This window comes from Trichechus manatus, unplaced genomic scaffold, assembly GCF_000243295.1.
Source record: "Trichechus manatus latirostris isolate Lorelei unplaced genomic scaffold, TriManLat1.0 scaffold00011, whole genome shotgun sequence".
NCBI lineage: Eukaryota > Metazoa > Chordata > Mammalia > Sirenia > Trichechidae > Trichechus > Trichechus manatus.
The window spans coordinates 10,133,767-10,158,949 of NW_004443947.1; the positions used below are offsets into that span (position 1 = coordinate 10,133,767).

The 25,183-nt window shown below is 43.5% G+C and overlaps 1 protein-coding gene across 4 annotated transcripts in view; it reads right to left on the bottom strand.

The window, feature by feature from the left end:
- The window catches only part of DOCK2 (dedicator of cytokinesis 2), a 548,036-nt gene that overhangs the window by 99,583 nt on the left and 423,270 nt on the right, over window positions 1–25,183 (bottom strand). For all 4 annotated transcript variants that reach the window (XM_004371215.2, XM_023726512.1, XM_023726513.1 and 1 more), the window contains 2 exons: window positions 23,005–23,099; window positions 8,402–8,480 (listed from right to left, as the gene is read on the bottom strand). In XM_004371215.2, coding sequence (XP_004371272.1) covers window positions 8,402–8,480; window positions 23,005–23,099 — 174 coding nt within the window. The remainder of the gene's footprint in view (window positions 1–8,401; window positions 8,481–23,004; window positions 23,100–25,183) is intronic.

The window sequence follows — 25,183 nt, forward strand, 5'->3', positions numbered from 1 at the left end:
GTTGTTGGCTCTGTGCGATGCCCTGAGAGGTGAGCAGTGACCACTAGACACTGCCGGACACTTGTAATGCCCCTAACCCAAAACTTCTTTGAGTTTTGTTACCAACGAATGAAGACCAAATACAATAACCTGCCTTTTAAGCCCTCATACAACCTCCTTAGACTCCAGTGTTTTCCCTTTCGACCAACTGCCCCATTCTAGGTGGGTCTGTCTGCTCAGACTTTACATGGGCATTTTGGCCTTTTTGGCTTTGCTCACAGTGCTTGTCACACCTGAAACATCTAAATCCTATTATTTCATCAGCGCTCAGTTCAACACCCACTCTGTTCATGAAGCTTTCTCAGAGTCCAGACCACACGTCAGGTCTTCCTAATTTCAGTAGCACATATATGCAACCACAGATTCTGGTCCACCATTCCTCACCTGGCCTTGTGCTCCACTCACTGCTCCAGTGGTTAGGAGCCCAAGCTCCAGCTTGAACACCAACTGTACCACTTACTAGCTGGGTCACCCCTGGCTAGTTACTTGAACTTTCTGAGCCTCATTTTCCTCAGCTCAGAATGGGGAAAACAATGGTACCTACCATAACGAGTTGTCGTAAACGCTGGATGAAATAACACAAGCACGAAGGCGTCCACCACAGTGCTTGGCACTCTCAGTAAATGGGAGTGGTGGTGTTGGCGGTGACTGCGCTGGTTGTAGAGTATTTGCATGTTCTGTCTCCTTCAGTGGTAAGTTCTACAAGTGCAAGGGCCCTATCTTCCATTTATATGTATCCCTAACGCCATCCTCAGCACAATGGCTTGAATACAGCTGGGCTCCAGAAAATACTGCTTGATGCATTGTTGGAGATATTCTTCAGCTGTTTCAAAAGGCTCCAGATTTTTCTTTCCTCCCTGTCCCAAACTGCCAGGTAGCATTCCTACTAAGTGCCCAACTCAGCTAGCTAAAGGAAGCCACAGGGGCATTTGCAAAACACAAGTACTGTATGATCCCACTTACATGAAATATTTAGGATAGGGAATTGTATTGAGACCAAGATTTATTAGTCGTTACTAGGGCAGAGAGGGAAGGCGGGGGAGAGAGGGACTCACTACTTAGGGGACACAGAGCTTCTGTTAAAGGTGATGGGAAAATTTGGAAATGGATAATGGTGATAAGGTTGAACAACATGATAAACATAACTAAGCCCTGGTGGTGCAATAGTTAAGCACTCGGCTGCTTACCAAAAGTTGGAGGTTTGAACCCACCCAGCGGCTCCACGGGAGAAAGACCTGGAGCCCTGCTTCCCTAAAGATTACAGCCTAGAAAACCCTATGGGGCAGTCCTACTCTGTCACGGGGTTGCTATGAATTGGAATTGACTTGATGGCACCCAATAACAAAACCAGCACTGAATTGTACAAAGGAAGAATGCTGAAATGGCAAATGATTTGTTACATATATATTTACCACGCACACACACATACACACAGAGGTCTCTTTTGTTGGAGAAGGGGTGGGATGATTTCTGATTAGGAACTTAATATTTTGAAATCACAAGACAATAGAGAGTTAGAGCTGGAATGAATTTAAGGGTCATCTGGTCCAACTTCCTAATTTCACAGATGTAAACAGAGAGGTTCAGAAAAGTTAAATGACCATACAAAGTTATACTGTTAGTGGGTGTAATGAGAATTTAGTTATTTTTAATTAGCTTTAAGAAAAAAAAAAAAAAAAAAACTCATGGAAGTAATACACACATGTTAAAAAAAATGGTAAAAAAAAGATTATATAATAAAAACTTATTTTCCATCCTACCTTCAACCCCAGTGTAATTCCCCAGAAGAAAATACTATGAACAATTTCTTGAATATCATTCTAGAGAATTTTTATGCATAAAAAAAAATGTGTATAGACAGCTTTTTTTTTTTAATAGTCTGCTGCACTCCACTATTTTCTCTCACCAACATATCTTGCAAATGTTTCCATATTACCATATACAGATCTGCTCCATTCTCTTTTATTGCTGCATGGTACTCTGCTCTAAGGATGCACTTTTATTTTAACCGATTCCCTATTTATAGACATTTAGCTTGACTCCAGCTTTTTTTTTCTCTCTCTACCAAAAGCGCTATAATCAATGCTCTTGTTTACACATCTTTATGCATGAGAGCCTCTATTTGTAGTCTGTATTCCTAGAGCTGGAATTGCCAAGTCACAGGGTATATATGCAGGTTTTGTTGTTGTTTGCTTGTCGTTTGTTTTCTTAGAGACTACAGGGTTGCCTTCCAAGGTTCAGATCCAATTATCAGCTCCATTATCATGGACAGGTAACCTATCTCCCTGAGCCTCAGTTTCCTCATCTGGAAGATGAGGATAACAGTATCCTCCTAAAGGATACTATTATAAGGGCTAAATGAGAAAATCATGCCTAGTTAACTCCTACTCAATCCCATGATCTCAACAAACATCACTTTCTGGGGAAGTCTTCCCAGCTAGGCCGGACTAAAGTAGATCCCCCCGTTATTCACCCTCACTGGCCCTGTTCAAAGCATGTATAACATACTTCAAACAAAATTAATTTATTTTCTGTCTCCTCTCCTGGATGTGACCACCATGCAGGCAAGATCTTTTTTTTTTTTTCCCCTTATTTATATATAATGTTTATTATTTATAAGGCATATTTGCAGATGTTATCTTATTTGATTTTTTTATTGTCGAAAAATATATAAAACAAAACATTTGCCAATTCACTAATGTTTACAGTCATCACGTTGTGGAACCATCACCACTATCCTTTTCCAGATTATTCCACCACCATTAACAGAAACTCAATGCTCCCTGAGCAATGACTCTCCCTCCCCCAACCCCCACCCTGCAACCACTAACAAACTTTGGCCCCTATATACTTGACTATTTCATACACGTGGGATCAAACAATATGTGTCCTTTGGTGTCTGGCTTATTTCACTCAGCATCGTGTAGCACGTCTCAGGATTTCATTTCCCTTTATTGCTGAATAACATTCCATTGTATGGATATACCACATTTTGTTTACCCATTCACCTGTTAATGGGCATTTAGGTTGTTTCCACCTTTTGGCTATTGTGAATAGTGCTGCAATGAACATTGGCGTACAAGTCTTCTGAGTCTCTGCTTTCAAGTCTTTTGGGCATATACCTAGGAGTGGAATTGCCGGGTCAATGAATAATCTTTTTATTCACTGTCGTATATCCAGTGTTGAGTTATGAAAGGCGCGCTGGTGGCACAGTGATTAACAGCTCGGCTGCTAACCAAAAGGTCAGCGGTTAGAACTCACCAGCAGCTCTGCGGGAGAAAAGACCTGGCGATCTGCTTCCATAAAGATTTCAGTGTAGGGAACCCTATGGGGCAGTTCTTACTCTGTCCTATAGGATCCCTATGAGCCGGAATCGACTCTATGGCACACAGCAACAACAAGCATCATGAATACACACACAGCACAAGCTCAGTAAGTACTTATTGAAAGAGTTCATCAGTGAGCCAAGCTCTCTGCAAGCATTCTTGTTAAAGCCTGCCAAGAAACTGAGCTTTGTATGATTATTATTCTCCCCATTTTAAAGATCAAGAAACTGAGTCCCAGAGAGTTGAAATAAACTTGCCCGAGGTCACACAGCTACAAACCGGCAAAGCTTGTATTTGAATCCAAGTTTATCTTACTCCAGAACTTGGGTTCTTCACCACACTATTCTTCTGCTAACATGGCTTTTCTTTTCCTTTCTCGACTTCTTTAGTCTTTGTTGTTGGTTAAGGTTTCCACTGGTTTATCTGATGTCTCAGTCTTTACAGCAGAAAAAGCATGGATTTTTAATACTACAGAATTTCTTTCTCAATGGCCTCAAATGATTATTTACCCCAAATTCTAATTTAAAAAGCTGGCACACAGTGTATCTGAAATGCAGTCAGTAGGCCCTTCTCTGAGGTGCAGAGTGGCTGCAGCCATTCTGAGATACTGTTGATGATTCCAGGAATAGAAGGTTCTGGGTGTAGACTCAGGTTAGGGACATCAGGCCTGAGGCTGTCTGGGCTCTGAAGCTGAATAAGGCAGGGCCAGGGATGCAGTACCTGTCAGTCTTTCCACCTGGGCAGAGCTGGCCTACCACAAGACTCCCTGTGGGGGCACTGTGGGCTTCAATGACTGCTCCCTCTGGGTGTATGTCTCTCATCTTTTTTGGCAGTCCCTGGTTACATTCCCCATTATAAAAGCCAAGGCTGCCCTTATTCTTCCACCAAAGGCTGGGAGTATTCTGGAAGTATTTCATCTCACTGGGTCTCCATGGATTGGAATCAACTCCACGGCAAAAGGGTTGAGGTCTCCATGCAGGCTCAAAATATCCCAAGATAGTCTGGTGCCCAGAAGATGATCCAGAAATGCCCCAAGGCCTAGGCTGGAGCTACCATCAAAACCAAAAACCAAACCCACTGCTGTCGAGTTGATTGCGACTCATAGCAACCCTATAGGACAGAGTAGAATCCTCATAGGGTTTCCAAGGTGTGTCTGGTGGATTTGAACTACTGATCTTTTGGTTAGCAGCCGAGTTCTTAACCACTGCACCATAAAGAGTACAACCCAGGAAACTCAATGGGGCAGTGCTCTGTCCTATAGCATCCCTATGAGTCAAAATCTACTCCAAGGCAACAGGTTTTTGTTTTTTGATGAGTTGGAATTGAATGAACAGCACCCAACACAACAGAACGTCAAGACTCCAAGATCTTTGAGGATAGGTGCAGTGTTCTCCTTTGCTTCTGAATTCCTCAGAGCATGTCATAATCCCCTGGACTCATAAGAATTGCTAGTAAACAAAAATCCTTGCCAACCTGAATTGAAAATCCTCTCTTGCTCTTCTCTGACCAAGCGAATGCAGGCCAAACACCAAGGCCCAGCATCCTGAATAGGCCTCAGGAATACAAATCATTTTAGCTCCAAGGCAAAAAAGATCATTTTTGTAATTCCCAGGTTTTGTCACACGCAGAATGGCACCCACAGAGCTTCTTGCTTTCTGCCCTTTGAATCACGAAACTACTGTTCCAGAAAAGATATTAGGGATAATCTCATTGCACCCACCCCTCTTCTGGACAGCGGCTGCCTAGGCCAGCAGCGCTCTGTGATGGATGCTGTTCCTGCTGATATTAAATGCCTAATTAATGGAAATCGTAAGAAGGAAACAAGGCCTTTTCCAGGCAGGGTACAGAGAATAAATCTATTTGCACATGGAGTAAGGAAAATGTAGGAGAACACAGATAAGGTTGAAAAATGATCCTGTGGTTGGGTGCTTTTCAATAAATATCTGTGGAAGCCTCATTAGAAAAATACACTTATTTTATTTTGTAATGCTGACCACTTTCCCGTTTTACAGAATCTTGTGGGTGTGACAGCCCCAGGCACCATTGTGGTGACAAAAAAGATGCCTCCTGACTGTCCTGTTTTTCAGATACTGACATATAAATTCCCAGCCCTGATACATATACGCCCATGATGGTAATAATAACACTAATAACAACAATAGCAGTTATGATAATTATAATTAGAGCTAAAATTTACTCAATGGCTATTGTGTTTCTGGCATTATTCTAAGTGCTTTACATGAATTAGTTCACTTATTCCTTACAATAATCCAATGAGATAGGTATTACTAGTAGCCTAATTCAATGATGAGGAAACCCTGGCACAAAGAGGTAAAGTAATTTGCCCAAGGTCACACAGCTGGGAAACACGAACCTTCCATGTATGAAACACCCACTTCTCTGGGCATCTTTCAGCTGCAGACTTTCTTTCAGGAAAACAGGCTAAAACCTAAGAATGGCGTGAAGGAATGAAGCTGAGCTTCGCTTGCAAAGTGCCCCCCTAAGACCATGGAGGAGAGCAGGGGCCAGGAAAGCAGCTCCCAGGCCTGTAATTGCCAACGTCCACACAAAGAGTTGAACAAACCAGCCTGCAGTTTTACGGCCCAAACATTAACCTGCTGCTGGCCGCTAGATGTGCTGTTCCAAGCTGCTCCTCTGAAAAGCAATGGCCTTAACTTCCCTGAGCATGCCTGTAAATGAAGCCTGCAGGCATCTGGGCCACGTTTGGAAAGGAATCAAACACTTTCCTGACTGAAAACGGCCAAAGTGACATGGTTCTCCCCCCGCCCCCCATATCAAGGGTTTATAATGCTGGGAGAAACTCTAACCCAGACCCTGCCCAGCAGTTCAGCCCAATGCAGTGGTGAAACCCCATACAGAGTGTGAAGTCATGATTATCCATGTGGGCTTTGGCATCAGCCACCACTGGGTGCTAGTCTTCTCTGTACTGACAACGTGTGACTTCAACTTATCTACTCAATGCCTCTTAGTTCCTGCAACCTAAATGAAAAAACCATAGGGTTTTCAATGGCTGATATTTTCAGGAGTAGATCGCCTGGTCCTTCTTCCGAACGGCTTCTGGGTGAACTTGAACCTTCAGCTTTTTGGTAAGCAGCCAAGTGCATTAACAGTTTGCACCACCCAGGGACTTCAGTAATAGCAATAGTAATAGTAACAGGAACTAACTTGTAGGGTAGTTGCAAAGACTGAGAAAGACAATACCCATAAAGTGCTTCTCATGAGATCTGGCACACAGAAGCCATCAGTAAATGGCTTACTCCCTTCATTATCGTTAATATTATAGCTCAGTTGCCTGATGTGAATGCAAGGTAATGTGAGAGGATCTTGTTCAAAGATAACGTTCATCCTCTTAGGTCAACAGATACTTGCAGGCTGGTGCTCTCCAGTAGGGTGGGTCTCAGGCCTCAGCCCAGACAGCACCTCCCCAAGGAGACCTACTATGCTCCAGGCACAGCACCCAGAGTCCCTGTGAGCACAAGATCTTTGCACTCACAAAGCTTCCATCTTGCTGGAGAAAGCATGCATATAGACCAGTAAGGAAGATGATTTCAAACAGTGTTGAGTGCTATGAAGAGACAACAGAAGGCTAAATGTGATTCAAAATGACTGCAGTGTGGGGGGAACCTCAGGGAGGAGTGAGGGTGGCCTCTTTGCAGAGGAAGCATTTGAACAGAAACTAATGGGACCTTTCAAGTGAAATGCCCTAGCAAGCACCTTGGCACATTCCAGTTCTGGAAAAACGGTATGAAGTAGAAAGGGCAGGTGTTGTTAGCATTTTACAGAGGAATCAACTGAGGCATGGATACAGTCCATTCCTTGCCTGAGGTTGCTCAGCTGGCCAGTGGCAAAATCTCAAGCAGGAACTAGCACCTCAGATGAGCAAATGCACAGCTCCATGGCTTTGGTTCACTGGGCTCAGTGACTTGTATTCCTGAAATTCGCACTACAAGTGACCCCGGGGACCTGTGACTTCCCTGGAGGGGCCCTTCTGGAACCTTCTCACTCACAACTCCAGCCAGGGGCAGCAATCTGGACTTTGCCACAAGGCTTTGAGGAGCTGGTTCTTCTTAGGCCTGGACTTCGTGCAGATGTGTCATCCTGTGAGACCCAGGGGCATGCTCTTAGACCCCCTAGTCACACAGAGGAGTCCCTAGATGACACAGATGATTAACCTGTTAAGCTGCTAACAGAAAGGTTGGAGGCTCAAGTCCACCTAGAAACACGGCTCGAGAGAAAGGCCTGGTGATTGACTTCCGAAAACTCAGCCATTGAAAACCCTATGAAGCACGGTTCTACTCTGACACCCATGGGGCTGCCATGAGTTGGAATTGACTCGACGGCACCTGGGGGATAGAAAATCTCACCAAGGTCCCAAGTCTTGGCTGAGCACTAAAAATGACTTTTGGAGGAATCAGGAAGCCACAGAGCTGTACTTGGAAGTTTTATTGTAAATCATTTTTCAGAGTCGAAGAGTGGCTGTGTTTCTAGACTCCAGTGAATACAAAAGAAAATATGATACGTTTTTAAAAGGCGGCACCTGCTCTGACAATGAATGCATGCACATGTCCTCTTTAGCCCCAGATCCGTTAAGCAGTCACATTTGCATATGCTGCTCAGTTAAAACAAACGAAAAAAAAAAAACCCAAACCACTGCAGTCGAGTTGATTCCAACTCACAGGGACCCTACAGGACAGAGTAGAACTGCCCCATAGGGTTTCCAAGGCTGTAATCTTTATGGAAACAGACTTCCATATCCTTCTCCCAGGGAGCAGCTGGTGGGTTCGAACCTAAAACCTTGTTTTAGAAGCTAAGCGCTTAACCACTGCGCCACCAGAGTGCCTTTCCTGCTCAGTTAATGACTATTTAATCAAGGGCCTGGTACCAAGCCCTGAGTACTTCCCTCCGGCACACGCCCTCTCTGTAAACCAGAGACACCTTGTGTGAGCTCTGGGGTGGGTCTGAGGGAGCACTTGGCCCAGGGGACACCAAGAGCAGCTCTGGTGCCCAACACTCACCTGGAACTCAAAGTTCGTGTGTTCCAGAAATTTCTGGTTCATGGTTTCTGCGAACTTGTTGATAGCTCTCAGGAAGACCCTGGAAAAAGGGAGAAGGTCACTAGGGCATCTCAGCTCTCTCCCTCAGGCACCCCTCCCCCTCCTCCAGACCAAAATTCTCCCACCCTCCCTCAGGGAGGGGCTCAAAGACCAAACGCTGATTCAGAAGGTTAGCTAACCCAGATTAACACCTGCTTACACTCTAGGCCTGGGGCCATGTTTGCCTTGCGAGAATTTGAGAACTGCCTGTTTGATTTCCTTTTGAAAATTTGTATTGTATTTTTTTTTTTAATATCTTACAACCTCATGGCAGAAAATGCATGCCACCCAGAGAGATACAAAGAAAAATCCCCTCTCCCAAAACGAACAACAGACCATATCATCTAACACACCAAACAACAGACCATATCATCTAGGGAAAACCATCACTGAGGTTTTGATGAACATAATTTCAAAGGTCTCCCTAGACATATACACACGAATGATATTTTAGGTACATCATTTTGATAAATGAGATCATACGAAAAATGCTGTTTCATAGCCTGCCTTTTTCACTCAACAATAAATTGTGGTGTTCCTTCCATGCCAATGAACACAAATATACATCATCCTTTTTAATCACTGAGGAACATTCCACTGTGTGGATGGATTGCAGTGTATTTTACTGGTTTCTCATTGATGACTCTGTACGTTGTTTCTCAGCATTTTCTGTTATAAGCGATGGTCTAATGATCACCCTTCTATGTACAGCTTGTACTCATCTCCAGTTTTCTCCTTGGAGTGGCAATACTGGTCAAATATTATGCATAGTCAACATTCTAGGATCTGTTGTCAACTTGCGTTTCTCCTTAAATGTCTTCCTATCCGTCTCCTTCCTCACTGCTAAGCCCTACCAACTGCTCTTGCAGCCTCCTAATCTCTTGTCCCTTCAACCTCAGAAGCACCTTGCCCTGAGGGACAGCTCCAGTCACATCAACCACCTACTTCAGTGGCTCCCTACTGCCCACAGGGTATGTCGAAACTCTTTCACTTGACAGTCAATGCTGTCCATGACTGGACTCTGTTATGGATTGAATTGTGTTCCCCAAAATACATGTTGGAATCACAACGCATTACCTGTGGGTAATCCCCTATGGAAATAGAGTCTTCTTTGTTATGTTAATGAGGCCATCCCAGGGTAGGGTGTGTCCTAAACCTAATCACCTGTGAGTTATAAAAAGAGCAGTTTAGACACAGAGATACAGACACAGAAGACAGACACCATGTGAGGATGGTCTACAAGACAAGGAATGCCAGGACTACTGACAAGAAAGGAATCAACATGGCCTTAGACCCTGATTTGTACTCTTAGCCTCCAGAACTATGAGAAACCAGATTTGTTTTTTAAAGTAACCCACTTGTAGTATTACTGTCACAGCAATACTAGGAAAGTAAGACAGACCCCGACCTTTCTTTCCAGGCTCATTTCTCACTATAACCCTGTACTTCTCAGTTTCCTGAGTACATGCTCTTTCTTTGTATAGACTATCCCGCTCCTTCTCATCTTTGAGTGTCAAAATTCTGCCTATGCCTCATGGTCCAGATCAAAAGCGTCCTCCTTCATGAAGTCTTTAACCATTCTCCCTAGCCTTAGGTGATTTCTGCCACGTCTCAATCTTTGAAGTTGGTTCCTGTACCTCTCTTACTCCCACATTTTACATTCTACTATTTGAATGGAGAAACTACTTTTTTGGACTATGAGCTTCTTTAGGGCAGGATCTGCTACATCTTTGTGTCCTTCAAAGGATAGTCATTACAATGTCCCTTCCAGTATTCATTACGGTCTAGGATGATTCATTTGTGTGACTCAATAACATCTGTCTCCACCACTGGACTGTACTTCCCTTGGGATCAGAAGCTCCCTCCATGATCTCATCCACTCTCCCATCTACATGCTTTTGACTCCTAGATTTATATCTCTATCCCTGACCTCTCCCCTGAATTCCAGGCTTGTAGTCCAGCTCTCTACATCCCCACTTGGATGACTAATAGGCATCTCAAACTTAATATGTCAAACACTAAGGGTGGTATAAACTTAATGTTCAGCTGCTAACCTAAAGGGTGGAGGTTTCAGCCCACTCAGTGGTGCCTCAGAAGGGCCTGGGAATCTATTTCCAAAATATCAGCCACTGAAAACCTTATTTAGCACAGTTCTACTCCAACACACATGGGGCCACCAGGAGTCATAGTTGACTTGACAGCACTGAGTTTTTTAATACCCCCCCCCCAATAGTTCTCTCTATGGTCTTCCCATTTCAATGAAGAACAACTCTATTCTCCCAATTGCTCAGGGGAAACAAACAAGCAAAAAACCTTGGTATCATCCTTGACTTTTCTCTTTCTCTCACATCCAATACCCGGTCTGTCAGCAAATCCTACTGGCTCTACTTCAAAAATACATCCAGATTTGACTACTTTTCATCACTCCAAAATGGAAAGATAGAGGACAAGAAGCAGCCACCAACAACAACCTGACCCAGGGCACCATCATTTCTCTCCTGGATTTCACAGTATCTTCCTAACTGCCATGTGTCCAAGTGCAGCCAAGTCTCCATTGCGTGTGTGTGTTTGTAAAATCTTAGAGGGCAGACACCTGATCTTACTCGTACCACTGTCTATCACTTTTGATTAGCAGTGGACAATCAGTAACTATTTGTCTATGGAGTGGCCGGCCTAGTGAAAACACCTATTGGCCCTACCTGAGACAGAATGGGAAGCAATAAAGGAAGTGTTGATGAGCAGGTTACTGCTTCTCAAGTCTACTTGAGACAGACTGTATAGAAGGCACCTCCACCTCACAGGTATCCCCTCCAGGATGAGGAAGTTGGGCTGTTTGAAAGTTGCTCCAATGGGCATTAAGTCTCTGATGCTTCTGGCCTGCCCTGCAGGTAGGCCTTGTGCTCTCCTGCAGCCAGAGAAAGTTAAGAGAAAGGCAGGGGTAGGAAGCCCTCAGGATGCACGCGAAACATCCACTGAAACTGCAGGTCTATTTTGGGTGGGCTCAGAGTATAGGAGGAATCCCTGGGTGATGCAACTGATATATGTGTTCGGCTGCTAATCAAACAGCTGGAGGTTCAAGTCCACCCAGAGGCACCTCATAAGAAAGGCTTGGTGATCTACTTAAAAAAATCAGCCATTGAAAACTCTATGGAGCACAGTTCTACTCTGACACACAAGGGGCCGCTATGAGTCTGAGTTGACTTGATGGCAACTGTTTTTGTTTTTTTTTCTAAGAGTGTAGGAAGGGCACCTATAGCATCTGCTACACTGGGCATTGTCTGTTAGGAGTGCTGGGTCAGGTGTTCATTAAACACTTAATGTATGTTGAACAAAGAAGGCAGTGCATCCTGGCATTGGGAGCACAGGATGCAGACACACACGCACACACACACAATTGGATATGATTTTTGGCTTTGCCTTTCTAGCTGTGCAGATTTGAGACACATGAACACCTGCCTCTGAGGTCTCAGTTTCCTCATTTGTGAAATAGCAGGGTTTAATGGGCAAATGCGTGGCAAGTGAGAGCACAGTGCCTGGCACATGGGGACAATAACAACATGGTAGCTATGGCTGGTTCAAATCCTTTGGATCACTTCATTCTGCTTCCAAAGGCAAGTACAGGAGTAGACAGCAAAATAGACAGAGGACAAGGAGAAGCCAGCAACCAGTTTTGAGGCAGGCAGGACCACGTGAAGGCAGAAATAAAAATCCCACTAAATCTGCCACCCCATCAGGTTGTCACAAAGTAAGATTTCTTGGGTTTTGCTCTTCTGCCACCTGCTAATATACCTTTGGGGGAAAAAAAAAAACTATCTTTTTTTCTAAAAGATTAGTTATCTGATTCTCCAGATGGAAATGTACTGAGTGGCTGTCGTATTATGTACAGACCTCTCCGAATCTCTAATACAATACCAAAAAGAGAGGTTTTTACACATTCTTAGCAGCAACAAAGCTATCGGCAGTTCCATTACCAGTCATTATTTTGGTTGGCAGTCTAAACCTGTCTCTGGTTCTCAGCGGAAGTCCAATGACCAAGAATTGCTCAGCCCCATGCTAATGACGGGGATTGGCCGGCAGGTAGGATATGGGGGACATAAATCAAGGCTCCTTCCCCTCTCTGGATTCTTCCATAGCTATACTCTGGGAATCAGAATATTACTAAAGTTTGGGTTTGGGTTTGGAAATATAGGCCTTTCTCCCCTCGCATTTTCCTTCTTTTCTTCCTTTGTTCCGTCCTTCCTTTTCCTTCTTTCTTTTTATTTTAATAATTGTGCTTAAAGCCTAAGGATAACAAGATGAAGTGGATTGGAATGAACACACACTCAACTCTTTCTGTCACTCTCATTGACAATGAACTTGCACTGCAGAAAACAATATTTATTATCAAATCTCCACCTAATGCTTTCTGCATCTCATCTTCAATGTTTAGCAGGCTATGATCAATAAAAATCACAGCCACAGTTATCAAGGGGTGACTATGTGCTAGGCTCTGTGATAAGTGATTTACATGGATTCTTTTCTTTCTTTCTTTTAACTCTCACATTAAGTCTGTGAATTAGGTATTGCTTCCATTTTAGAGATGTGACTTTAGGTAACTCTCCCAATGACACAGCCAGTACATGGAGAACAATAATTTAAACATAGGTATTCTGCTTTTACAGCCTAGATACTTAACTACTGTGCTATTCTGTCCATAAGGAAATCTCTATAACTCTCTTCAGTCCAAACTATGAGCTCATTTTATTAAGAACCACAGTGATAGAAACATCGCTAGTTCACATTTATATGCTCTGTGCTAAGTGCTCTACAGACATAATTTCACAAATTGGAGTAGTTATTATTGTTATACTCATTAACTAGATGAGGAAACTGAGCTTTGGAAAGGTCAATTTTATCATATTCACATAGCTAATAAGTGTCAGAGTCCAGGCCCAATCTCAAGCTTGATTTTTCTCTAAAGCCTTTGCAATGAATCACAAAGATATATTGGCTCCTTTGAAGATCAGAGCTGGACATGCTCCTAAGCATGTCCACCATGCACAGAGCCCCTTCTCACTTTGTTCCACATCATCCTGCTGCCTTGACCACAGCCCACAGGGTCGAGGACCAGTACTTGAGTCAGACAGTCTTTATGGGCTGGCCTCAGCCTGTGGGCCGTCCTATGCAAGAGTTCTTCCCAACGGGAGCACCCACGGCCAGGTAGTAGTAGATCAAATCCTTTTCAGCAGTCCCAAAGCAGTGCAGCTAGAGAGAATGCAATGGAGCAGCAACGGGCCAGCAGCAGAAGAACACAAAGAGAGGGAGGGCCTTGAGTAGAAGCCAGGAGCAGATGAGTCTGTGGGGAAGCAGAAGCCATGTGCAAGAGGGCAGGGAACAGAGAGTCAGCTGCTATGAGTGGGGAGAAGGTGGCAGAAGGAGGGACCAACCCCCATTTGCATCCTGAAAATTGCTCTGCTTGCCACTGGCTCCGATCCTCTATTTCCTACTTCCTCTCATATCACAAGCCTCACAGAATCCTCCTTAGAAGCAAGGATGGCGAGACTACATCTCACATACTTTGGACATGGTATCAGGAGGGATCAGTCCCTGGAGAAGGACATCATGCTTGTAGACGGTCAGCGAAAAAGAGGAAGACCCTCAGTGAGATGGACTGACACAGTGGCCGCAACAATGGGCTCAAGCATAGCAACGATTGCAAGGATGGCACAGGACTGGGCAGTGTTTCGTTCTGCTGTACACAGGGTTGCTAGGAGTCAGAACTTACTCAACAGCACCTAACAACAACAACAACAACTCACATCACAGAGCAGATCCTCATTACCTGAGGCAGCTAAGAGTGTCTACGTGATGCCTCCTGATTAAGCCCAAAGACACCATATGCACCACTCCCTGGGCTGGACCCAGGATGGAAACCTCACGCAGACACCTGCAGGTGCTGGAGCAAGCCTGCCCGGGTCACATGCCCACCTGGCCACTCTTCAGTGCCCTGACCTTGCTTGATGTCTGTGAATCTCAACGTCCTCATCTGTAAAATGAGCTGTGTGTGAAGATTAAACAAGACATAGTAGATGAAGTCCGTGGCCCGGTCCCTCAGTACATAGACATCCTCAATAAATACCAGTTGTTGTTAGCTGCCATTGAGTTGCCCCCGACTCAGGATGACCCCGTGCACAAAGGAATGAAACACTGTCCAGTCCTGGGCCATCCCCAATGATGAGTTGTGGATCAGATTGTTGTGCTTCATGGGGTTTTCATTGGCTGATGCTTGAAGTAGATTGCCAGGCCTTTCTAGTTCATCTTTGTCTGCAAGCTCCACTAAGACCTGTTCAGTGTCATAGCCATACACAAGCCTCTACTGACAGATGGGTGGTGGCTGCACATGAGATGCATTGGCTGGGATCAAACCTGGGTCTCTCACATGGCAAGTGAGAATTCTACCACTGAACCACTACTGCCCCCATTGTTATTGTTATAGTTATCATTAACTGCCCGACAGCAGGAGGATCCAGCGCTGATAATACGCCAAGATGTGACTACATGGCACCCACCAATGTCCATAGGCTGCACAATGTGAATTAAAAGGGAACAGCAGGTGGGCATTCCCTTTTGAGTGAGAATCATCAAGGGAGGGAGAGGGCCCCTCTGAATCCCATTCCCCTTCCACTGTGAATCATGGGATGTAGTTGATTCCACTGGTTAAAGCTGTAAGATGGAAATTAAAGAGCTGGCAAGGAAAAGGGAGCTCTTATCTCTCCCTTTCTGGCACCAAGAAATCCATTCTTCTAGAGCCTTTAAGCCGATTCCCTCACAACACATGAAATGCTCCATGCCTAAGAGGTTAGAGTGAAGCAGCAGATTCCAGCTCAGTGTCAGGGACACGGCTAGGCCCTGGGTGCCCTCTGACACTTCCCATGGAATTCAGGATTCCAGACAGGATGCAGTGAGTTCCTGGGATCCAGAATCCTGCTGCAAGCCGGACGTCAGAATTAGGTGTGCTGTGCTGGCTAAAGAACCATGAAGAGGTCTCCCCCTGGGCATTGTGGATTGGGGGAGGTGGGGACTACACTACTAATTAAGGTCCACCACCCATCTGTCCCTGGTGGTGCAGTGGTTAAGAGCTGGGCTGCTAACCAAAAGGCTGGCAGTTCTAATCTACCAGGCGCTCCTTGGAAACCCTACGGGGCAGTTCTACTCTGTCCTATAGGGTTGCTATGTGTTGGAATTGACTCAGAGGCAATGGGTTTGGTTTTCTGTTTTTTTTTTTTTTGTTTGTTTTTTGTTTTTGGTATCCATCTGTCAGTTTGTCATACTGTGGTGGCTTGTGCGTTGCTATAATGCTGGAAGCTATGCCACGAGTATTTCCAATACCAGCAAAGTCACTTATGGTAGACAGATTTCAGTGGAGCTTCTAGACTAAGATAGGCTAGGAAAAAAGGCCTGGTGATCTACTTCTGAAAATTAGCCAATGAAAATGTTATAGATAACATAAAACATTGTTTGAATTGCTTGCTTTGGACAGGTCATCAGAGGGATTAGTTGCTGGAGGAGGACATTCTATTTGCTGAAGTAGTGTGTTATGGATTGAATTGTGTCCCCCAAAAATGTATATCAACTTGGCTAGGTCATGATTCCCAGTATTGTGTGGTTGTCCTCCGTTTTGTGATCTGATGTAATTTTCCTATGTGTTGTAAATCCTATCTCTAGAATGTTAATGAGGCAGGATTAGAGGCAGTTATGTTAACGAGGCAGGACATAATCTATAGGAGTAGGTTGAATCTTGAGTCAATCATAAAAGATGCGAGCAGAGAGGAGAAGGACCTCATTACTACCAAGTAAGAAGAGCCAGGAGCAGAAGGCATCCTTTGGATCCGGGGTCCCTGCACTGAGAAGCTCCTAGACCAGGGGAAGATTGGTGACAAGAACCTTCTCCCACAGCTGACAGAAAAAGAAAGACTTTGCCTAGAGTCCGCACACTGACTTCAGACTTCTAGCCTCCTAAACTGTGAGAGAATAAATTTCTGTTTGCCACAACCATCCGCTTGTGGGATTTCTGTTTAAGCAGCACTAGATAACTAAGACATGGGGGAACAATCAGGGCACGGGAGACCCTCGGTGGGATGGGTGTGCACAATAGGCGCAAGGATAAACTCGAACGTGCTGGTGACACATGAGGACGACACAGGATCAGGCAACGTTTCATTCTGTTATACATAAGGTCTCTGAGCTGGAGTCAACTCCAGGGCAACAATCTACCGATGAAGGTAGGACGGAGGAAGGGGAAGTGGTGTCAGCTACTATAACCCTGCTACGTGTCTGAGACTATACTACTCCTTGAGATGTGGCATTGACAAAGGTAGACAAGATACAGCCCAGGTGTGCATCTTCTGTGAAACATTATAAATATTCCTAGACTACAGGAATGTAAAAATAAAAACAATAGCTAACATTTATGAAGTGCTTGCTACGTGCCAATCACTCTTCCAACAAACTTATACATATTATTTCATTTTGGTCCCCACAAAAATCCTCTGTCACAGGTATTATTATTATTAAGCCCATTTTATGGTGAGGAAAACTGAGTCCAACCCAAGGTCACATGACTGGTAAATGGTGGAGGCAGGATTTGAACCCAGGCAGTTGTAAGTTCAAACTTCTGTGCTGCCTCCGGTCCCTGTCCTCTGAACTCACTGCAGTGACCATGGCACTTCACCATCTCTGTTTGGGCACATTTACTGTATCCCCCGATCAGGCTATAAGCCCCCTGTGTTCTGGGACTGTGGCTTAAATGGGTCCACGCACTCCCTAGAGCCCTGGATACCTAGATGCTGAATAAATATTTGTTGGTTGGTTGCACTTAGAGAGGCTTTAGGATTTGTATAAATCTCCAAGCCCCCTCAGAATGCTGGATTTCTAGATCAAGCCACAGATTTAGCTATTATAATACCACACAATAAGGAAAAAAAAAAAAAAAAGAGGTTCTTAGGCACAATTTTGTTAATTTACAGCATTGTAAAGAACTTTACCATTTAAAAATTAGCCAGTCACGTAAATCAGATCCTACCAAATGCTGCATCTTACCAAAAAGAAAAATGCTCTAACAGGAAGCATTTCTTGGAGTAGACATGTACTATGTCTGCATACACAAACAGTACACAGCTGGGAGACATTCAAATTGGGAAAACCCCAGCCCCTCCTCCAACGAGCAAATAAGTAAATAATATACAAATAATAATACATGCATACATAAATCAGAAGTGGTAATAGAGAAATTATAAAAGCAGATAAATTATAATAACATAAATAATAATGACAGAGAAAGAGCGTAACAGAGAGAGGGAGGGTGAGAGGGAAGGAAGAGAGGAGAGAAAGGAAGTTAGGTATAAGGTATAAAGTAGCCCACAAGCGAAGTGCCCCTTTGTCACATGCATGAGTCAAACCTGGGTTAGGTATTTTTGGAGAAAGAAAATGGCGGTTTGGGGAATACAGGTCTGGGTTAAGTTATGGTACATGTTCTGTTTGTCCAAATTATGAGGAAATCGTCCACTAACTAGCTGGATGACCGTGGTCAAGTCATTTCACCTCTTTGGGCCTCAACACATATGTAAATGCAGCTGCTTATACGAGCCTCATTATTTACAGGGTGTAGAGGTACAGGTTGGAGTCCCTGGGTGGTGCAAACAGTTAAAGCACTCAGCTAACCGAAAGGTTGGAGGTTTGAGCTGATTCAGAGGCGTCTTCGAAGAAAGAACTGGTGATCTACTTCTGAAAAATCAGCCATTAAAAACCCTCTGGAGTACAGCTCTGACACACATGGGGTCACTGGTAAAAAGCAGTAGAGGTTAAGGGCCTGGGCTCTGATCAAATGATCTCTCTGCTTCTTATTAGCAATGCAATACGGAGCAAGTTACTTATCTATCCTGGACCTCAATTTCCTTATATATAAAATGGGGATTACACTGGGGCTACATAGCAAAGTTGTTGCAAGGATTAAATGAGCTCATTCATGTAAAGCATTTATAACAGTGATGGATCAAAGCACTTAATAAATTTTAGCTATTATAATATCACACAAAATGCAAAAACAGTGGAAAAATTTCAAGTGCTTCATAAATGTAAGGGATCATCTGAACCAAAAAAAAAAAAAAAAAATCTGTTGCCATTGAGTTGACTCTGACTCACGGCAACTACATGTGCTACAGAGTAGAACTACCACATGTGGTTTTCTTTGCTGTCATCTTTACAGAGGCAGATCCCCAGGCCTTTCTTCCATGGTGTTGTTGAGTGGGTTCAAACCACCAAACCTTAGGTTAGTAGTCAACTGCAAAGGGTATGCACCATCCAGAGACCTATTATAGCCTGAAGATGAAGGAAATGCTACAAACTCAGCTACGTGTCTGCAAGGAGAAAAATAATCCTCTTTTCTGACATTACCAGTACCAGCTGCCGTCAAGTCAGCTCTGACTCATGGCAACTGCATTTGTGTCGGAGTAGAACTGTGCTCCATGGGACTTTCAATGGCTGATTTTCAGAAGGAGATTGCCAGGCCTTTCTTCCAAGATGCCTCTGGATGAACTTGAACTGCCAACCTTTCAGTTAGCAGCAGAGCATTAGGCGCATGCTTTACTACTCCAAGGCTAAGTGTTTTGTATTTACCTGGTGATGGTAACACCAGCTCTTACTACATTCTCTTAGGTACCACGCAGTGTGATAATAACGCAGTTTACCCTCTCACACACGCATGCAAAACCCCACGACATGGAGGCTATTATTATTCCCCATTTTACAGATCAGGATAACAAGGCTCCAAGAAAGGGACAATTAAGGAGTCTGAAAGCTGTGCTCCTGAGAACCTAACTTTTATTTAACATGAAGACTAAAGTACTCAGCATATCTTTAAGAGATACAAATGTTTTTATTTAAGAGACAATTCCATTTTCTTCAGTCTCTTAGAAAATTATATTCTAATTTTCTAGATACAGAGAAGCAAAGATTATCATGTCATCTCTGGGGGCCTATACTCAAAATGACTAAAGTCTGTAGCGAGCTGGGATTTCAGGAGGGGACCTGCCTGCAAAGCACTCCCCTGAGGATCAGCCCATGTCTCCTCCAGAACGACTGTGTCTGCAGCTCAGAAGGGGAAGCTGGCCTGGCCGGGGCTCCAGCACCTCTGGGCTCCCATTCCCCGGGCCCTAATATCAGTGGTGGACATCTGTGCATTTGCCTGCACTTCACCCATTCCTACTTCTGGCAGCAACTTTTTGATTTCCCTTTGGAGAACTATCCCTCATACCTCCCCCTTGCTCCCAGGCTTTGTGGTTTAGCTAGAACTGACCACACACCCCCGGTTCCAAAAGTGGGTCATGACTCAAGCCTGACCAAATAGCATATTTCATTTTGCTGGCCACAGAGGTTAATGGATATAGCTTACACCAGACCTTTGGAGATTAGCCTGGGGACTTTTGGTGGGCCTTTTGAAGAAGAGGCTCTTTCTTTCCATTGGGGTTGCTAATCTAACAAGATATATATCTAAAACTTCTGGAGCCCACTTTTCCCACCACAGAGGGAGCATCTCCCTGAGAATGAAGCCAAAAGACATAAAAGCAGAGGTAGAGACATAGATTCCTTACAACACTGTTGAGCACCTAGATACATCCATGCCTAAACCCATACCTCTGGGATTTTTTAGTTACCTGAGTCAATAAATTCTCTTTTTGGCTAGGCAAGTTTGAATTGGATTTCTTTAAAAGTCCTAATCAGTAAGTAAGTACCTGTTGAATACGCAGAATTAATTATGCACATTTATGAATGTCAGGCTCCGTCTTACGAATTTGGAAGCACAGAGATAGAGCAGACATGATGCTTGCCCTCAAGAAGCTCATTCTCTAGTGGTAGAAACAGCCATGTGAAGAAACAATTATAGGACAATGGGGTAAGTGCTGTAATGGGGGCACGTGTGACACAATAGCCACAACAATGGACTCAAGCGTACCAATGATCTTGAAGATAGTGCAGGATTGGTAATGTTTTATTCCATTGTACATGGAGTCGCCATGAGTCAGAGCTGACTCGATGACAGCTAATAACAACAATGGAAGCACAGATGAGGGAACACATTGTCCTACCATGAGAGAGTCCTAGAAGGATCCACAAAGGAGGGATTAAATGGTCAAGGATTTGAAAGATGCTTTCATGTCAAGTCTAGTCTAGAAGTGAGGAGAGACAGGCAGAGCTATGGCTCATGCAGTCACAGAGGTATGAGAAGGTAGGTAACAGTGAGAAGCTGGGTGTGTCTGAAATGTAGGGTGAGCTGAAATGACTGGTGTTGCATCTCCCGGGTGCTTCATGGAATTTGGCAAAGCTCCAAGACACTACTGAGCAGCTGGCAAACACTGAAGGGACCTACATGCAGTTTAGGAGGCGGTGGCTACCACAGTCCGAGATGATTGAACACTGACATAAAGTGCGCCCAGCTACACAGTTTGTGGGGCTCATTGCAAAACACAAATTTAAGGCACCTTATTAAAAAAAATTGTTAAGAAACTCAAGACGGCAGTAGCAGAGCATTAAACCAAGAAATGGGGCCCTTCTGTATGCAGGGCCTCATGGGACAGCAAAGGCCACAGGACCATGAAGTCAGTCCAGACATAAAGGCTAGGGAGGGGTCTGCCTCTGACTCCTGATGGGGCCTGGGCCTAATTCCCACCAACACTTTAATCATTGCAAGGGCCAGCCTCCCACTCTGCCTGATGAGAGCAGAGCAAGGCTAGCCCAGGTTAAGAATGCTCTCTGACACCATAAGCAGACATGCACATACTGACACTTCTTTCTGCCTTGACAAACCTCTCCTCCCCTTTACCAGCCCTTAAAGCTGGCCCCAAAACCCCTAGGAGCCACATGGCTGGGCACTTAGGTAACCAGGTAGTGGGAGGGCAGTATTCCAGAGGACAAAAAGGTAAGGAATGGAGGCAACCTGGGACTGGAGTCAGCTCTTAGGCATGCATGAGATAGAAATTCTCAGACTGTATCCAATGATACAATTATTAATAAATAAATGTTTATAGTCTTCCACCTTTTCCTTCCACCAGAGAGAAATCTGCTTTTGCTTCTTCAACTTCTTCTCTTCTTCCATTTTCTAGGGAGACTTCTGTCTTGGCCAGTCAATGCTTGGCTTTTGTTATATAGAACCAGGGCAATAGGTTGAGGGAGATAAAACTAGAAGTTGGAATGGAATGATGATCTTTCCATGGAAAGGCCTAAAACAAATATAAAAAGCCAAAGGAAAGGGAGAGAGAAAGAAAAGAGAGATGCCAAGAAGATCCAGTTTTAAAGAAGTTTGTGAGTAGGAATTGAGAATAAGGTTCTGAGAGACACTTGGGGAAGCCATGGGGCATGAGAGATATTGAAAACCAGAGGAATGGAGAAATAGAACATGAGAGAATATTGCTGAGTGTTATGATTTGGATTTTGCTTTGGTAAAATGATATTATTTGAGAGACAGCAGTAAAGATTGAAATTGCTTATAATGACTTTTATCTAATGTTGTGCTGGACCATGAGGGATCGGAGTTATACTTGGGTTACATTGGTATTACATGAGCAGGCAATCCAAAAACAAAACAAAAATATCCATTGCCATGGAGTCAGTTTTGACTCATAACAACCCTATAGGACAGGGTAGAACTGCCTCATAGGGTTTCCAAGGCTGTAAATCTTTACAGAAGCATACTGCTGGTGGGTTCTAACTGCCGACCTTTTTGGTTTGCAGTCGAGCACTTTAACCAATGCACCATCAGGGCTCCTTGAGACTGCAATAGGTATTATATACATACACACACATACACATACACATGCACACCAAATGGTTCCATAAGCAAATAAGTCTGTGAAATGCTGTATCCTAACTCCTCTTCTTAGAGATTCACATTAGCATATTAAAGGCTAGGAGAAGTCCTGCAGTATAGAAACCTGTTTAAAGCAATTTAATTGCTTTAAACAATTAAACAACTGATTTATTTTACCATATGTCTCAGAATATATTTTCAATAATGCTTCCCTAAACTCTTCTCTGAAACCCTGGTGGTGTGGTAGTTAAGAGCTACGGCTGCTAACCAAAAGGTCGACAGTTCAAATCCACCAGGTGCTCCTTGGAAACTCTATGGGATAGTTCTACTCCGTCCTATAGGGTTGCTATGAGTCAGAATTGACTCGATGGCAAAGGGTTCGGTTATTTTTGGGTAACCTCTTCTACTGTGAAAATTTAGGGAAGGCTTCGTAGACAAAGTATAATATTTTAACTAGTATTTGAAGAATGAAGAAAGTAGAAACTGAGCAGCCAGTTCAGTATATAAAAAGACATGAACAGTCAAAAACAAAAGAAGGTTCAATATTGGTGAGGAGTCCCCTGGGGTTTAAATGTAGGAAGAAAGGATCTGTTACACCTTAATTCATTTTCACCAGGGAGAAACAATCCCCATTGTTCTCCACCAGTGTTCTTTAAAGTGACTGTGGGAGTGGGAGACAGCTCACCTGTTCTGAACCATGCTCATGGCCATCCAGTCTACAGGATACACGTTCTTCCCAATTAGGTCCTTGAACATGATGAATGTCTCCATCAGGAAGTCCTGAAATGATAAAGCAAAAATATACTCATCATCTTGTGTTGGAGGGAATGACTGGAAGTGCCCAGATCTTGTTGGCTTTTTAAATATTTTATTTATTATTTTTTGGAGAGGGAGAAAAGGAAGAGGCCCAGGTTTTCATCAAGTAAATCCAATGGAATCGATAGTAGTGGATTTGAAGTAGAAGCTAAAAGTTGGTTACCAGGAGACTGTTTCACAAATATGAGTGGAACATGAATATAGAATGTGAAAATTCTCTCAAAATAAAGCACTATTAATTATGTCTTTGGAAGTAAAGACGTAAATGCATTCATTGATGTGGCAAGTTAAAAGTCATCTTCCCAAATATGTATTTGAGAAGGAAATAATCTCCACTATATGGAAGCATCTCAGGTCATTGAGCAAACAAACTATTATTAAAATGAACATCTAATTAGCAGTACCGTAAATACAGCTAATTCATATGGCACGCACACATGCATGCAAGCAGGTTAGAGGAAGTACAGCTACAGGAACTCTCTTCCTCTCCTTTGAAGAGTTTCAAAGCGGGCCTCAAGACACATCAGACTTTGCAATGGATTGAACTTGTTTTCCATCCTTGGAGAACCTGAGTTCCAAGGCAAACCCAGGCAGGAAAGATCAGCATTACCAACACTGGGACTCTTCTGGGCGGCAGGAAGTGAAACCATACTACTTGTATTCTTCAGATAAAATGTAAAACCCATAGAACATCCATTTAGAGTTCTTTCTTTAAGCTAGTGGTTTTCAAAGTATTTTAACAGCAGAATCCTTTGTTCAAAGGAAATCTTACCTGGAATCTAATATATAAAATAGAAAAAGAGCTCTGGTTGAAGTATGTGTGTGTGTGTGTAGTAGAGGATAGTGAAGCTGGGAGGAACATAATTTGAAAATTACTGCTTTAAGTTAAACTGTAGAATTATGGAAATGGATTGGTTCCTTTCCAGTAATCTTTGCTTCTAGGGAAAATTACCTCAACATTTTATGTCCAAGTTTCTGCATCATCAGAATGGGGATGATAGCTACTTTGCAGGGTTTCTGTGAGGACTGAATGAATAGTATCTATAAGATGATCAGAGTTCATTAGTAGTTCAGTGGTAGAATTCTTGCCTTTCATACGGGAGCCCCAGTTCGATTCCCAGCCAATGCACCTCATGAGCAGCACCACTCATCTGTCAGGAGGCTTCTGTGTTGCTATGATGTATTGGTATAAGTTTTCAGTGAAACTTCCAGACTAAGACGGCCTGGCAACCTACTTCTGAAAATCAGCCAATGAAAACCCTGTGGATCACAATGGTCAGATCTGTAACCAATTATGGGATGGTGCAAGACTGGGCAGCATTTTCTTCTGTTGTGCATGAGGCTGCCGTGAGTCAGGGGCCAATTTAACGGCAGCTAACAACAACAACTTAAGATGCTCAGCCCAGAGCTTGGCCCACTGCAAGTGCTCTGTAAGTGCCTGGTGATGGTGGTGGTGTTATTAATCATCCTTGATGTCACATGGGGAACTATGGATATTGTCACAAGCACATCACCTCCTTCTGGGAATGGAGAAGGGCTCTGGCTCATAGATGAAAAACCTGGCTTCTGGATGAGAAGATGTAGCATGGAGTAAGGGTTAGAGAAGAGGTTCAGATCCCAGCTCTGCCACATACTAGTTACGTGGCCTTGAGAAAGCAGTTGATAGACTTATAAAATGAGACTACTAGTACCTATGTCATACTGTTCTGAAAATTATATAAGAAAATGGATGTGTTTAATAAATAAGAACTCCTTTTCCTACCTTCCTCTCCTTCCACAGAGCATCAAAAAAATTAGGAATCCAGCCTTTCTATGTTCATATCCCAAGGCCCAGAGAAGTTGGAATTTGGTGGGAAATCTAGGCTGTTCAGCCTTCTTTTTTTGTTGTTGTTGTTTTGTTTTGAAATTATTTTTTTTTTTTTTGTTGCTGTGGTTGAGATTAAACACAGTAGAACATATACCGATTCAACAATTCTGCACGTACAATTCAGTGATATTGATTATATTCTTCAAGTTCTGCAAACATTCTTACCCTCCTTTTCCGAATT